The sequence below is a fragment of the Diorhabda sublineata genome, chromosome 6 (genome assembly GCF_026230105.1).
Source record: "Diorhabda sublineata isolate icDioSubl1.1 chromosome 6, icDioSubl1.1, whole genome shotgun sequence".
NCBI classification, from domain to species: Eukaryota; Metazoa; Arthropoda; class Insecta; order Coleoptera; family Chrysomelidae; genus Diorhabda; species Diorhabda sublineata.
The window spans coordinates 4,523,283-4,536,460 of NC_079479.1; the positions used below are offsets into that span (position 1 = coordinate 4,523,283).

The 13,178-nt window shown below is 34.1% G+C and overlaps 2 protein-coding genes across 2 annotated transcripts; both read left to right on the plus strand.

The window, feature by feature from the left end:
• Nucleotides 1–1,304: 1,304 nt before the first annotated feature.
• LOC130444888 (peritrophin-1-like) lies at nucleotides 1,305–4,038 on the plus strand. Its single transcript, XM_056780242.1, has 3 exons — nucleotides 1,305–1,420; nucleotides 1,545–1,757; nucleotides 3,773–4,038. The coding sequence occupies exons 1-3, from the start codon at nucleotides 1,354–1,356 to the stop codon at nucleotides 3,937–3,939; spliced, it is 447 nt and encodes a 148-aa protein (XP_056636220.1). The 5' UTR covers nucleotides 1,305–1,353; the 3' UTR covers nucleotides 3,940–4,038.
• A 6,589-nt stretch (nucleotides 4,039–10,627) lies between these two features.
• Nucleotides 10,628–13,012, plus strand: LOC130445214 (proteoglycan 4-like). The gene is made up of 2 exons (XM_056780762.1): nucleotides 10,628–10,842; nucleotides 12,685–13,012. Exons 1-2 carry the CDS (start codon nucleotides 10,671–10,673, stop codon nucleotides 12,924–12,926), a joined length of 414 nt encoding a protein of 137 aa, XP_056636740.1. The 5' UTR covers nucleotides 10,628–10,670; the 3' UTR covers nucleotides 12,927–13,012.
• Nucleotides 13,013–13,178: the final 166 nt, after the last annotated feature.

Here is a 13,178-nt window from a genome sequence, read left to right on the forward strand (position 1 = left end):
ACAAAACAAAATCTGCCAATATGCAGGAATTAAAAGATAGGATTACCACAGAGATAAGAAGTTACGGATGTTGCAAAATGTATTGCAAAGTTTTAAAAATCGCATGGCTTGTCGTATTGACGTAAATGGACAACATTTTGAGCATCTCCTGTAATTGCCTTTACTATATGTTTTCGAAAAATTCGTAACTTCTAACATAAAACAAACATTTAAAGATTTGTTTTCAGTTGTAGGTTTTCTGAGCCATGATTTGGACTGCACCAGTTTCGTTAAACTTTTTACTAACTTACTGTCAGTAAATCTTGTTATGGAATTTGTATTAGCAAAGAAATTGTTAAAGAATATTCAAATTAAACGAGTTTAATCAATCTAAATGTACGATATTTATTATAACTTTGGTGGAGATACTGTAAATGTAGTTATAACTCCGAAATTATGGTATTCAGGTATAGAAAATATTACATGAAAAATAATCAGTATTTCTTAAGGATTTCTAAAAACACAAAATATATAGGGTGACCCATTTGAAAGAACAATGTTTCCGGAAAAAGGAAAGATTTGACAACAATGTAAATACCACCATAATACCGGCCGTTTCCGAAATAATTGAGGCGTTCCATACATAAAACTCACTCTGTATAATTATTTTCAATCGTATACAGACAAACATTTATGTAAAAGTGTTGAAAACACAGTGGAATTAGTACGCTAAGTGTAGAAGATTGAAAAATAAATGTGGTGAGTTTCAAACAGCACGTAAAGCTCCAGGAAAACCAAAATCATTTTAAAAAGGTGTCAAAGGTAAGTACATGGGTTTTTTCTATAGAAAAAAATTTCAGATAATACATAAAGAAAGCTCTTGCCACTGTTCGAGATGATAAGGATTGAGTCGAAGTACATTATGGAAACTCTTAAAATAAATAGGTTACCTCTAGAAAAAAAATTCCAGAAAGTCTATTTCAATAAAAAAAAATGATATCGTGGTATGGAGAAGAAATTACCTAAGCTCTATAAAAAACAATAAAATAACCATAGAAGAAATATATTTTATTTAGATGAAACATGGACCAACGAGGGACATACATCAAATAAATTTTGGTAAGTCGAAGACGGGATTTTTTCAATAATTCATCTACTGGTTTAAATCCACCATCAAGAACGTTGAAGGTGCTTTATTGACTTTTGAATCTACTCTACTACTTTGATATTTATCTAAATTCGTTAATTCTGTTATCTGTTTATTTAACTAAGTCATAATATTAAATTTCATATAAATACCTACAACAATTAAGACCTATGTTAGTAATTGAATTATTTGTTTGTGCTAAGATATCGATTTTTGTATCTAAGAAAATGAATTTCGATCTTAAATTCATTTTTCTTCTAAGTCTGTTCGTGTTAACAGTAAGAAGCGAGGAGGGTGAGGATTATAAATATATAATAACAATAAAACAAAATATTCGTACTAGAATTTTTAATAAAAACACCGTAGTAAATTTTCGCTTTCCGTTATTTCAATCCATTACATTATCAATTCTTTACAGATTCTGAATGCACGACTGAAGATGCTGATATCTACGTACCCAGTAGCGATTGTACCAAATTCTGGCAGTACTCTAACGGTAAAGCAATTTTGATGGAATGTCCAAGTGGTCTCTTATTCAACGTTGATACTATTCAGTGCGATTGGCCAGAAAATGTAGATTGTTCAAATGTTAGCAGTACTACTACACAGAGTAGTGATGATGAAGAAATTGGTAAATAATTTAATCATTATTAAATATATATCTTCTACTTCTTTCCTTAATGTAAGCAGAATGCTTGTTTTTTCTCGTATCCTCTGCCGTTTAATTATTAGAGAGATTGTCGCTCCATCTCTTGCAAAAGTTGCGTTTTGAGTGTTCCATGTAGTGAAAGTGACAGTTGACAGCTCCGTACTGCAAAACACTTTCGGGACGCTCTGGAGTAGACAACTTCAGCTTCCTTAAATGTGAATCTAGCCACATCAATGTTGACAGTTGACAGTATCACTTCGATGGTTTTGCATAACCTTAAATTTTTAATTTTCTGAAATTATTTGTTTTATCCGAAGTTTAGTCTAAATTAATGAATAACAATAAATGGAAAAGAAAACATTAGCTCGAATCCACTTCACCTAATCTCACCGAAGAAAGCAAAGCGGCCTTAATTCGTTGTCGGATAAATCTCGTGCAAGGTACGAAAAACAGTACGAGCTCTTTATGAAGTGGTGTCACCAGAAGAAGGCGAAAAACCCAACGGAAAACGTTTATTTTTCAGAAAAATCTAAAATCTGGAAAAGTTCTACTTTATGGTCTACAAATTTTATCAATTTTCCGAGGAAACAAAACAAAAGGTACACTACAAAAGAATCAAAAACTTTAACCAGAGAAAATATAATAGAATTCTTGTTACATTCTTATGCGTCGTCTAAAAAATGTTGTGTACACTGCGGCTGAAATACTACTTTGTTGGACTCGTCAAAGTAGCACTTTCAGTCCTTGGCATACAAATAACTATTTTCCAGCGATCCTGCGCACTATTTTCATTTCCGGGGTTTCTAATATTTTCTTTGTGTTCAATGTGTCTGGTCTGGTTTCCGCAGTATATGTTAATACAGGCCGGATGACAGCCTTGTAGATTCGAGATTTAAGAGGGCTTTACACGCTACGATAAATCGTAGCAATTTATCGTAACGATTTATTGCTCCAACAGATCGAAAGAATAGTGCACTGGTTACTGTAACGATTTCTTGTCAAATGTCACTTTACCTACCGCTATCGACCCCAGTAAAGCTTTACCATGGAGGAAGTAGTGTTGCTGTCTCTGTACATCGGTTGTTTAGTGAGAAAGGTGAAAAAGTCGCGAAAACCAAGAACACAGTGGAGCCGGTGCTAAAGAGAAAGGATACAATTAAAAATTCACGAGGTGTTTGTTTACTTGCATTTTCCATGATTGCCGGCAGAACACAACACTCTGTCACGAAACAATGTCACATGATTCGAATAGGCTGAGTCAAATTAAAAAAAATTAGAATCTGCTCAATTTTGTTTCGAAATGCGATTTTTTCATACAGTTTTTCTCGTGAATAATACATTCTTGTTGTACTGTCATTTGTTCGTAAACACCCTGTCATATTCTTGAAAAATATCTGATCCTTCTTTTGTTCCTTTCAATGAATACATCGAGCTAATTATCTAATGTTAGATGCTCCCCACAGATGGGGTCAGTGTTTATGTTTACCCGTTCATTTACCCTGTCGCGGGCCGGATTAGACTGGCCTGTGGGCCGCCTTTGGCCCGCGGACCGTACTTTGCAACTTCAAATGTTTTTTTAAATATATTGTATTTTGTATTCACAGTGATATCATTTAATGACGTAAGACTTCAATTTCAAGTGTTTTTGGCTTATTTATCATACATCAATCTGACAAGAATTTGTAATTGCATTTATTTTTCTCTGAAAGTTTAAGATAACCTAAATAATTAGATAATCTTAGAACACAGTGGAGCCGGTGCTAAAAAGAAAGGATACAATTAAAAATTCACGAGGTGTTTGTTTACTTGCATTTTCCATGATTGCCGGCAGAACACAACACTCTGTCACGAAACAATGTCACATGATTCGAATAGGCTGAGTAAAATTAAAAAAAATTAGAATCTGCTCAATTTTGTTTCGAAATGCGATTTTTCTCGTGAATAATACATTCTTGTTGTACTGTCATTTATAATACATATTTATATACATTTTTCAGCTCCTGAATGTTCATCGGACGATTCCGAGAGTTACATCCCTAATAGTGATTGTACTAAATTTTGGCAGTGTTCTGATGGTCGAGCAATTTTACAAGAATGTCCAAGTGGTCTTTTGTTCAACAACAATACGAATTATTGCGATTGGCCAGATCTTGTCGTTTGTTAAATAATATGCATACAAATGTATTAAATGTATATCTATGTAAATCACTGTAATGAATATTTTGACTCTTTGATATTTATTTCAATAAAGATTTGAAATGTCTTAAGAACGGCGTTGCTTATAAATAAAACAATAAGTTGAAATGTATGCAAACCAAAGTATAGACAACAATTAAGTTAAAAAAGAAATTTTTCCAAATGGTAACGCTCTTATGTTTGTTGTTACAACTGATTCGATGCAATCGGTGTTGTTTATTTTAAAAGATGAGACGTGGGAAAGTAGCAAAACTTTGTGCTGAGTCACAAGTCCCCAGGTGAAGATCTTATGTCTGCAAACCTTATTAAGTACAGAAGCGGACATCTTAAGGCAAGGATCCATGGATTCATGAGGACAGTGTGGAAAAATGTATCCATGCCAGAAGAATGGAGCGCGGCACTCATCTGCCCTTTCTACAAAAAGAGTTCAAGACTAAACTGCACTAACTACAGAAGTATTTCCTACTGAACGTCCCCTACAAAGTAATGGCCAGGATAGTGTATAGAAAGCTGGAGGTCTACGCAGAGCGAGGTATTGGAGACTACCAATGTGGTTTCAGAAGAGGAAGGGCAACGCTGTATTCTTGAGAAGTGCTACGAATACAATATGGAAGTACATAGACTATCGGCAAGCTCACAACATCGTAAAAAGAAGCAACCTTTATAAAACGCTAAGTACATTTGTTGTGCCAAACTGGTGGTTATAGCCCTATACAACACCAATTACAAGGTGAAGGTAACGGGCACAACATCACGCCGATTTAACGTTAGAAGAGGTCTGAAACAAGGAGATGCTCTTTCTTGTATTCTGTTCACCTGACCTTGAAAAGAAGGGTCCTTCCAGTCTGCAGACTAGCCTGGAAGGAACCCTACTCAATTGATTAAGACACAGGCGATGTTAGGCAATGGCAACGTTTATGGTAGATATCTACACCTTCGAGCATGTTGGCAACTTCAAATATTATGACTCCCTCATAACTGAAAACAACGAGACTGCACTGGATTTACAGAAGAGGTTGAAAGCTGAAAACAAGGTATATTGCAATGCCCAGAAGATACTGAAATCGCGCACAAAAGAGAGGAGCTACCGTACAGTATTAAGACCAGTTATCATGTATGCTTGGAAATGGGCAATGACTGCTAGAGACGCACTGATACTAAGCTAGTAAAAGAGAAGAGTACTTCGGCGTTTATTTGGTCCGATCCAAGACCACCTGTATTCAGATTTACGCCCTGTATGGAAAGACCAGCCTGGTAGCACAGATCAAGAGTGTGAGACTAAAATGGCTTGGACACGTCGAGGAGTCAAACTTGCATACCGGCAAAAACCGTAAGACCATGGACTACCAGGACGACCACTTATAATATGGAAGGATGGCGTAGAACAGGACCTAAAAGAACTAGGCGTCCGCAACTGGCGGATTAAAGTCCAAACTTGGAAAAGAATACAGGACAGTTGTCCCGGAGGCCAAGGTTTTTCAGAAACTGTAGCGACAATTGGAAGACAAGACGCTTATTTTAAAAGTGTTACATATTTCAAAATATCCCATTTTTTATTAAAGTTTAAAAATAACGTATAAAGCCTATAGATTACAGTATTTTCAAATTTACCACCGAAGCTAAGATCAAAATGGCGTCGTCTTTTACTGCTAAAATTCAATGTAATGTATTTTAAGTTGCCTACGTATCTTACCTAAAAATCCGTGTCGATGTCTATTTTATCAGTATAATAAGCATACAATATAAGTGATATTTTATTCGTATCAGATAGTACTTTTTTAATTTTCAACTAATATTTGTTATTGTGATTGACTGGAACTATCAGAAAAACATTAAAAAGTTTGTATAATATACCAGAGGTATTAAAAAGGAAGCCACGTGAACCGAAATAACAGTAAATTGTAGTTACCATATACTCAAAGATTATATACACATGTACTAGAGATACTAATCAATACATATAATGAACAGGATTATATTAATAGTTCTTTATTCGTCTTTAAAAACTACAATAAACAATTATCTGTAATTATATTGGAATTGATCAAATAGAATTATTATTTATTGCATGAGATCTAAAATAAATATTATTTATTGACGAAAATATAAAGATACATTCATTAGATATCGAATTAAGTAGAAATATTGTTTTTATTTCTGTTTTCGAACTTGGCTTGTTTCACATTTCATATGTTCCAGTCCAGACACGAGTAAATTTTTAGAGGGGAGCGCCAGACACAACTTATAAATGCTACAATGGTAAAAAGTTAGTGAAAGAAGCTACGAAAGTTCATTATTGTTTTAGAAGAGAACGATGCGACTGACGAAATTGTGCATGAGGTTCTAACAGTTGTTCGTAATCTGGTACAAATTGGAATAATCTGTTCATAATAAAAAACCCTTGTTCACAGATGTAGGAAGATGCAAACATCGCAATTATCTTCTGAAAGTGAGAATTCACGTTTGGGAAACTCGATTTTGATAGACTTTTGTAGAATTCAACTTAGAACGCTGAGAAATAATTGCTTCTATTCAGAATTACATTACAACTCAATCAGCTCGAGGTTGCAATTTTTGCAAACGTCCAGGTCCTGTTCGATAACAATGAAGTCTTTGAATAATTTTCGTTAAAATTTTTCATGAAGACATTTCACTTTCTACTCATAGCTCTCAAGTTTATTTTCCGTAACTGCAATAGTTTCTTGAAAAATGCGTAAAGTCATTCTCGACCAGTTTGTAAAATAGATTCAATTTCATTTTTAAACCACTAATATGACTCCAATAATCAAAGATTAATCAATTTCTTCTCTGAAGTTGAACGTTCCATTGGTGTGACCGAGATTATTTAAAAAAAAATGCAAAGTTCGAAAGCCAGAAAATATCTTTCGAATTTTCACACTAATCTAGTCTTTGAAGGAGATTATTTCTTCTTTCAGACCCCAAACTCCTTCACTGAACCACCTTACTTTAGTGTATTAAAGTGCATCATAATATTCAGACCGAAATGACTCAAGAATATCTTGAAATTGTCTTCGATTGATTACTCGTCAACGAATGCTATTAACAAGCCTAGTAACATGTTTCTTGTCTATAGCAGATTTACACAGAGCTTCTTGATGACTTCCATTAAATGATTTGTCGAAAGAAAACACCCTGTCATATTCTTGAAAAATATCTGATCCTTCTTTTGTTCCTTTCAATGAATACATCGAGCTAATTATCTAATGTTAGATGCTCCCCACAGATGGGGTCAGTGTTTATGTTTACCCGTTCATTTACCCTGTCGCGGGCCGGATTAGACTGGCCTGTGGGCCGCCTTTGGCCCGCGGGCCGTACTTTGCAACTTCAAATGTTTTTTTAAATATATTGTATTTTGTATTCACAGTGATATCATTTAATGACGTAAAACTTCAATTTCAAGTGTTTTTGGCTTATTTATCATACATCAATCTGGCAAGAATTTGTAATTGCATTTATTTTTCTCTGAAAGTTTAAGATAACCTAAATAATTAGATAATCTTAGAATTCTTCATATCCTGTCTATAAATATTTAATTGCAATTTTTATATTTGTTATCGAACAATTAATTTACTGAAAATTGAAACATAACATATAAAAAACATTTTTCCAAGTACTTGTGTAATTGTTCATTACTTCGCCAGTAACATTATCAATTTTCAATGTTGTTTAAGAGACAGATCTAGAGCGTGGTCTAAGATGTGCTCTTTTTGTATAAGGTCATTCTCATATTTTTTAACATGTTGGCAAATATTATACCACTCTTGTTCCGATACCTCCTCAAATTTTTGCATAGCGAATGCCTTCGTATCGGACACTTTAAATGTTGTATTGTGCGCAGCTACCCAATTTTTTACTAATGCCCAGATTTTTTCGATCGAGTTTAGTTCTGAATGATAAGGAGGTAAACGTAGTACACGGTGCCCATGTTGTTGTAACAGTTCGTCTAGTTTGTACTTTATGGGGAAGCGAAATTTATTGGCTGCTGTGTATGTAAGTTTCATCAGTATAACATATATTGCGGCCTTCGTTACGGTATTCTATCAGCTTCTTTAGATAATTTATTCGTTTCAGGCGAAGGTCGTGTGATTCACACAAAATTTCTCTTCGGTTTGGCATTTTCTGCCATCTACAAAAAAAAAAAAATATCTGTGATAGACATCAAGATTTTAATTATCGTAATAATGGACATCTTAAAATCAAAATTATTATCTGAAACCAATTTTTTTAAGGAGCCGATTCAAGCTACTTACACTTATTGCTTCTGTCAAGATTTGCCGGTCATTAATTTTCTGCAAAACACCTGTAATTGCATCATAATTTAGCATTGCACGTTTGCTCTTTTAAATTGAATAGTAACAACGGTAAACCTTAAACTTAGTAGGTACATGACTTTATAATATGTGTAAATATGTATAAAAATGTGTAAACTCCGCATTTCTTCAACCTACTTCTCGAATTAAATCTTGCTACATACCTGTAATTTTTCAAAGGAATAGTAACTTCTTCATCTGCTTCTTTTTTCATGAAATTAATAACATTGCTTATGATTTCTCGTCCTTGGCTGCGTATAATAAGACCTTGCTCGACGATTCCCTTCGAATTCTGATTTGGACCATGCTGCAGACGTGCAGCGTTGCCAGACTATTTAGCACTTGCATTTCTATATTAAAAATACCGAACAAAACGGAAGTACCATCGTGGGCGGATTACTGAGCAGATGACGATAGTTGTTTTGAGACGGTACTTCAAAGAGGGCAAGATCTGCCTGCTCTTCACGGTTAACGCGAATAGTAAGAAAGTGTTATGGCGCTACAATCGAAACTATGTCGATCCAGATACGAGCGGTTTTTTTCTTGTAAATCCCAATTTAGAAGGTGAATAAAATTTGATTTGACAAAAATTAAATTTAAACATGAAAAACACCACAAGATGGGCCTGACATCTTGCAACTGGTTCTACAAAAACTATAGTTTTTGTCATCAAGATGATTACGTAACAAAAATTGGAATGTGTGGGGTTGATTGGACCGTCCTATTCCTAGTAGAAGAGCCCTTGATTTATCGGCTGATGAAGAATAATACGATTCCAACCTCGTATATGATATAACAAGTGTGACAATTTGATTTATATTGATCTACATCTCACTACGAATTCTCCTTGATGTTTATTATCAAAAAAAAAATTGTAAATATTCCTTAAATAAATAATTTTGACAGAATCATTCAATTGCATTGACATAGAGGTCATCGAGCACCTAGTCCATAACATGTACCGTGAGACCGGTACTGTTCAGTTAACATGGAAGATTCTAAAGTTTAGCGAATGCGTCGGTACATGGAAAACGTTTGATATTGTTTTCCTATATGTTTTTATCACAGCGGCGATTTGTTTTTATTGTTTTTAGAACCAGTTTCTATTTATTTGTATTTACTTTCTAGAATTATTCAAGAAATTCTTTTGTGGTATAAATACGTGCTTGTTTAGCAGCGAGAAGTCAGAATATAATTCAAAGTCATAGTGAATGGATTAAAAATAAATTAACTAAGAAGCAGTATATACAAATTCACTGCACTAAAAATAATTTGAATAAATAAGAACAACATTACAGTATAAATTTTATCCTTCAGTAGATTTCTCTATAACATTAATTGAGATTCTTTTATTTTCAAGGTATAATTTAGAAGTCTCTTCATGGTCATTTGGAACAATCATGAAATTCAAGTGTTTTCGTTGATAAGGGAAAGAAGAAACGTATTTTTAAAAATATATTCAAAGGAATTGGGTTTGTATTTTTTAGAAGAATTTGTTGCGAAAGATATATTTGGAAACATCTGTGAGGATTGGATAGTTGTTAAATTTGTTACTTATTCAATTAATGAATTGAATGTTTTGGTTTTACTTTAGTTCTGTTAACACTACGTACAATCATTTGATTATAAATTATAATCTTATTGTCGCAGACTGTCAATCCTTGTTTATTTTTAACACCCTTATTAAACACACTTTTATTAGCTTATTACTGTTAGTATATCCCACCACTTAATTGCGTTCGTTAGCCGAACGGGCTAAGGTGTCAACCTCTGAATTCGCCGGTCGTGGGTTCAAATTCACAAAACAAAATACATCAGAACAAATGTTATGTCTTATATTCGTCAAAAAAATGGAAAAAAATATTGGAGATGTCAGTTTTTTTATTTTCCATCACTTTAAAGAAAATGTTTCAATATTTTCAATAAACTTGTTTAGATTATTATATTCAATTGTTCGTTTTGGTATGTAATTTTCAAAAATATACGACATTTTCCGGTCTTTTGAACTTAGATCTAATTTATATATCAAATGCGTCGCCAATAATAAACAAAATGAAAAATAATTATTGAAAGTATTGATTTACCGATTTTTATGAACAAAAATAGGGTGGGCCCTACTTTTAAACAATTTTCATATTTTCAATTCGACTAAAGGTAAATTTTAATTTTATCTAATTTAATAAAAACTGATAATAACACTTGAACACTAGAAATTCAAATGAAAACCACTGAGGAAACAATGGAATATTACTTAATCGAAAATTTTAATAGATAAAATTAAATACCGATCAGAAATAATGTATATAAATACAAGAAGCCTAAAAAACTGATCATTTAATTGATATACAGTGTAGAAAATAAAGCAGCCATGTTTAAATATCTAGTTGTTCTAATATGCGTTGGGGCTCTTGTATACTGTCAAGATGATGACACTACAGAACCAGAACCAGAAACAACCACACCTGAACCAGAACCAGAAACAACTACACCTGAACCAGAACCAGAAACAACTACACCTGAACCTACTACAATCGAACCAGGTAAGTGAGTCTTCAGAAGTAAATATTCTGGGAAAATTTGGTTTGCTATTTATGTAAATAACAGCATACAAACATGAACGGAAATGCCATTAAATGGTATACAGACGGATCAAAAATAGCAGATGGAAAAGGAGTGTACGGGCCCAGAAACACCCTGAAAGCCTGGTGTGTCCGATAGTCAAGCACCATTAGGGCTCTAAGCTCCAATATCATATTGAAATGAAACATGTGATTAGCTCGCTAAGCGAAGGCAGACAAGCTCTACATGGGGCCCGAACCCTTCTGTCGTATCAGGTACAGTACGATGTAAAAGCACTGGAAAAGAAGGTAGATAAGAGCAAAAATAATTATCGGGACAACCTACAGGTACTGAGACTTTTCTGGGAAACTATAACCAGAGTAGATCTGCTGAATGTATCAACTTAAGTAAGAACAATCAGCTAATACTAATAAGAGTTCTATCGGGGCACTGTCGCCTCAACAAACACCTGAAGACGCTAGATCTAGAAGATAATGCTGCTTGCAGATTTTGTTGCATAGAGGACGAAACCTCTATCCACATTCTCTTGAATAAAATAAAAGTTGATGATGATTCACATTGAAAGAAATCAGTTCTAACGTACTGTTCACAACGTATCTAAAATAACAATTGAGACCTTCCAAAATTTATATACATTTATATACATATTACTTTTTATTTTGATTTCAATTAGGAAAATAGTTTACATTACTTTTTTAACAAAATGAAATGTTCTGATAGGAAATAATGTTTTAAATATTCAGTATCACGAAAGTGAAAGTGAAAGTCTATTTTCCTGGTATATAAAATATTATCAGATTTGCCGTAATATTTAGTTCTACTACATATTTCTTTTGGATTTTTATTTTAATACATTTATTAATAAAAGCGGGCTGTTCGCCAATTCGAAATGATGTGGATATTGATTGATTGATTGATTTTTGATCCCAGTTAAAATAGTTCTATTCATGAACAATATTTTTGTTACTCACTATACGAGGTCTGACTATAAAATAACGAGACTGTGCGCCTAGAAGGCGCCTTAGACGGGTGGGATAAAAAAGAGTAGTGCGTTGGGTATCTAGGTATCAATCTCATATTTTTCTGAGTGCTATAAATTGTTGCAAGAGGCCTATGGGGACAATTCTCTATCTCGTGCGCGTGTTTTTGAGTGGTGTAAGCGTTTTAGTGAGAGTCGAGAGAGTACTGAAGATGACCAGCGCCCAGGTCGCTCTGTGACTGTTTCAACTCCGGAAACAGTGATCAAATCAACCAAATTGTGCGTTCAGATCGTCGAATGAACATCCGGATAATTGCCGAGACTGCAAACGCCGATAAAGAAACGGTTAGAAAAGTTTTTCACGAGGAATTACACATGACAAAAGTCTGTGCGAAATTGGTGCCAAAAAATCTGACCAAAAGCTTTTGCGTCAACAGATCTGCTCAGATTTCATTGAAAGGTTAGAAAAAGATCTGCTTTGGACCCGATTTAAGCCGATGGAAGCGGTAAAGCAGAAAACGGCAGAGCTCCTAATGGCCCTCACCAAAGAAGACTTCCACCACTGCTTTGATCAATGGAAAAACGTATGGAAAGGTGTGTGGCGATGGTAGGGGAGGATATTGAAAGGGAGCATTCGAATGTAGAGTAATTTTTATAAAAAAACCATTTTTCGTAACCAGTCTCGTTATTTAATAGCCAGACCTAGTATATTTTGATATATTTTCAAAGATAAATTCACGGTAATATACAATCAATGTTGTCCATTCAAATTGTTAACATTGGAGGATAAGTACACTTTTTTTATTCATTCAAAATTTTTTAGTGACATGTCCACCGTACGATCCAAACAACAATACACCAATATATCTGCCGGACCCAGTTTATTGTGGAATATTTTATGAATGCGCGGCTGGTATTGCATACAAATTCGAATGTGCTGGTGGGACTTACTTCAACGCTACAACCAGCAGATGCGACTGGAACGTAGATTGCGGTGATAAAACTACAACTCTGACCCCGCCAACAACTACGTCAACTACTACAGAAGGACCTCAAGACATATAATTTTGTTGAAACTTCATATTTGAATACGTTTAATAACAATATATTATATATTATTCACATTAAACAGAATAAAATTATTTTTTTTTATAAACTGTATTTTTGGTGAACGTTAGGGTCAACTCGCGCCCTCGTTCGCGTTCAACGGATTATTAAATTTATAAACACAAACACCCGCGCTCGCGTCCCAAAGCTTAATCAACGTCCTATTAAATACTATATGAGTTTCCGACTTGAGCGCAAACGTTGGGATCG

Coding starts and splice junctions, on each gene's coding strand:
- LOC130444888 (XM_056780242.1), top strand. CDS start 1,354: ATGAATTTCGATCTTAAATTCATTTTTCTTCTAAGTCTGTTCGTGTTA. Junction 1,421..1,544: donor AACAGTAAGAAGCGAGGAGG/GTGAGGATTATA, acceptor AATTCTTTACAG/ATTCTGAATGCACGACTGAA. Junction 1,758..3,772: donor TAGTGATGATGAAGAAATTG/GTAAATAATTTA, acceptor TACATTTTTCAG/CTCCTGAATGTTCATCGGAC.
- LOC130445214 (XM_056780762.1), top strand. CDS start 10,671: ATGTTTAAATATCTAGTTGTTCTAATATGCGTTGGGGCTCTTGTATAC. Junction 10,843..12,684: donor ACCTACTACAATCGAACCAG/GTAAGTGAGTCT, acceptor AAAATTTTTTAG/TGACATGTCCACCGTACGAT.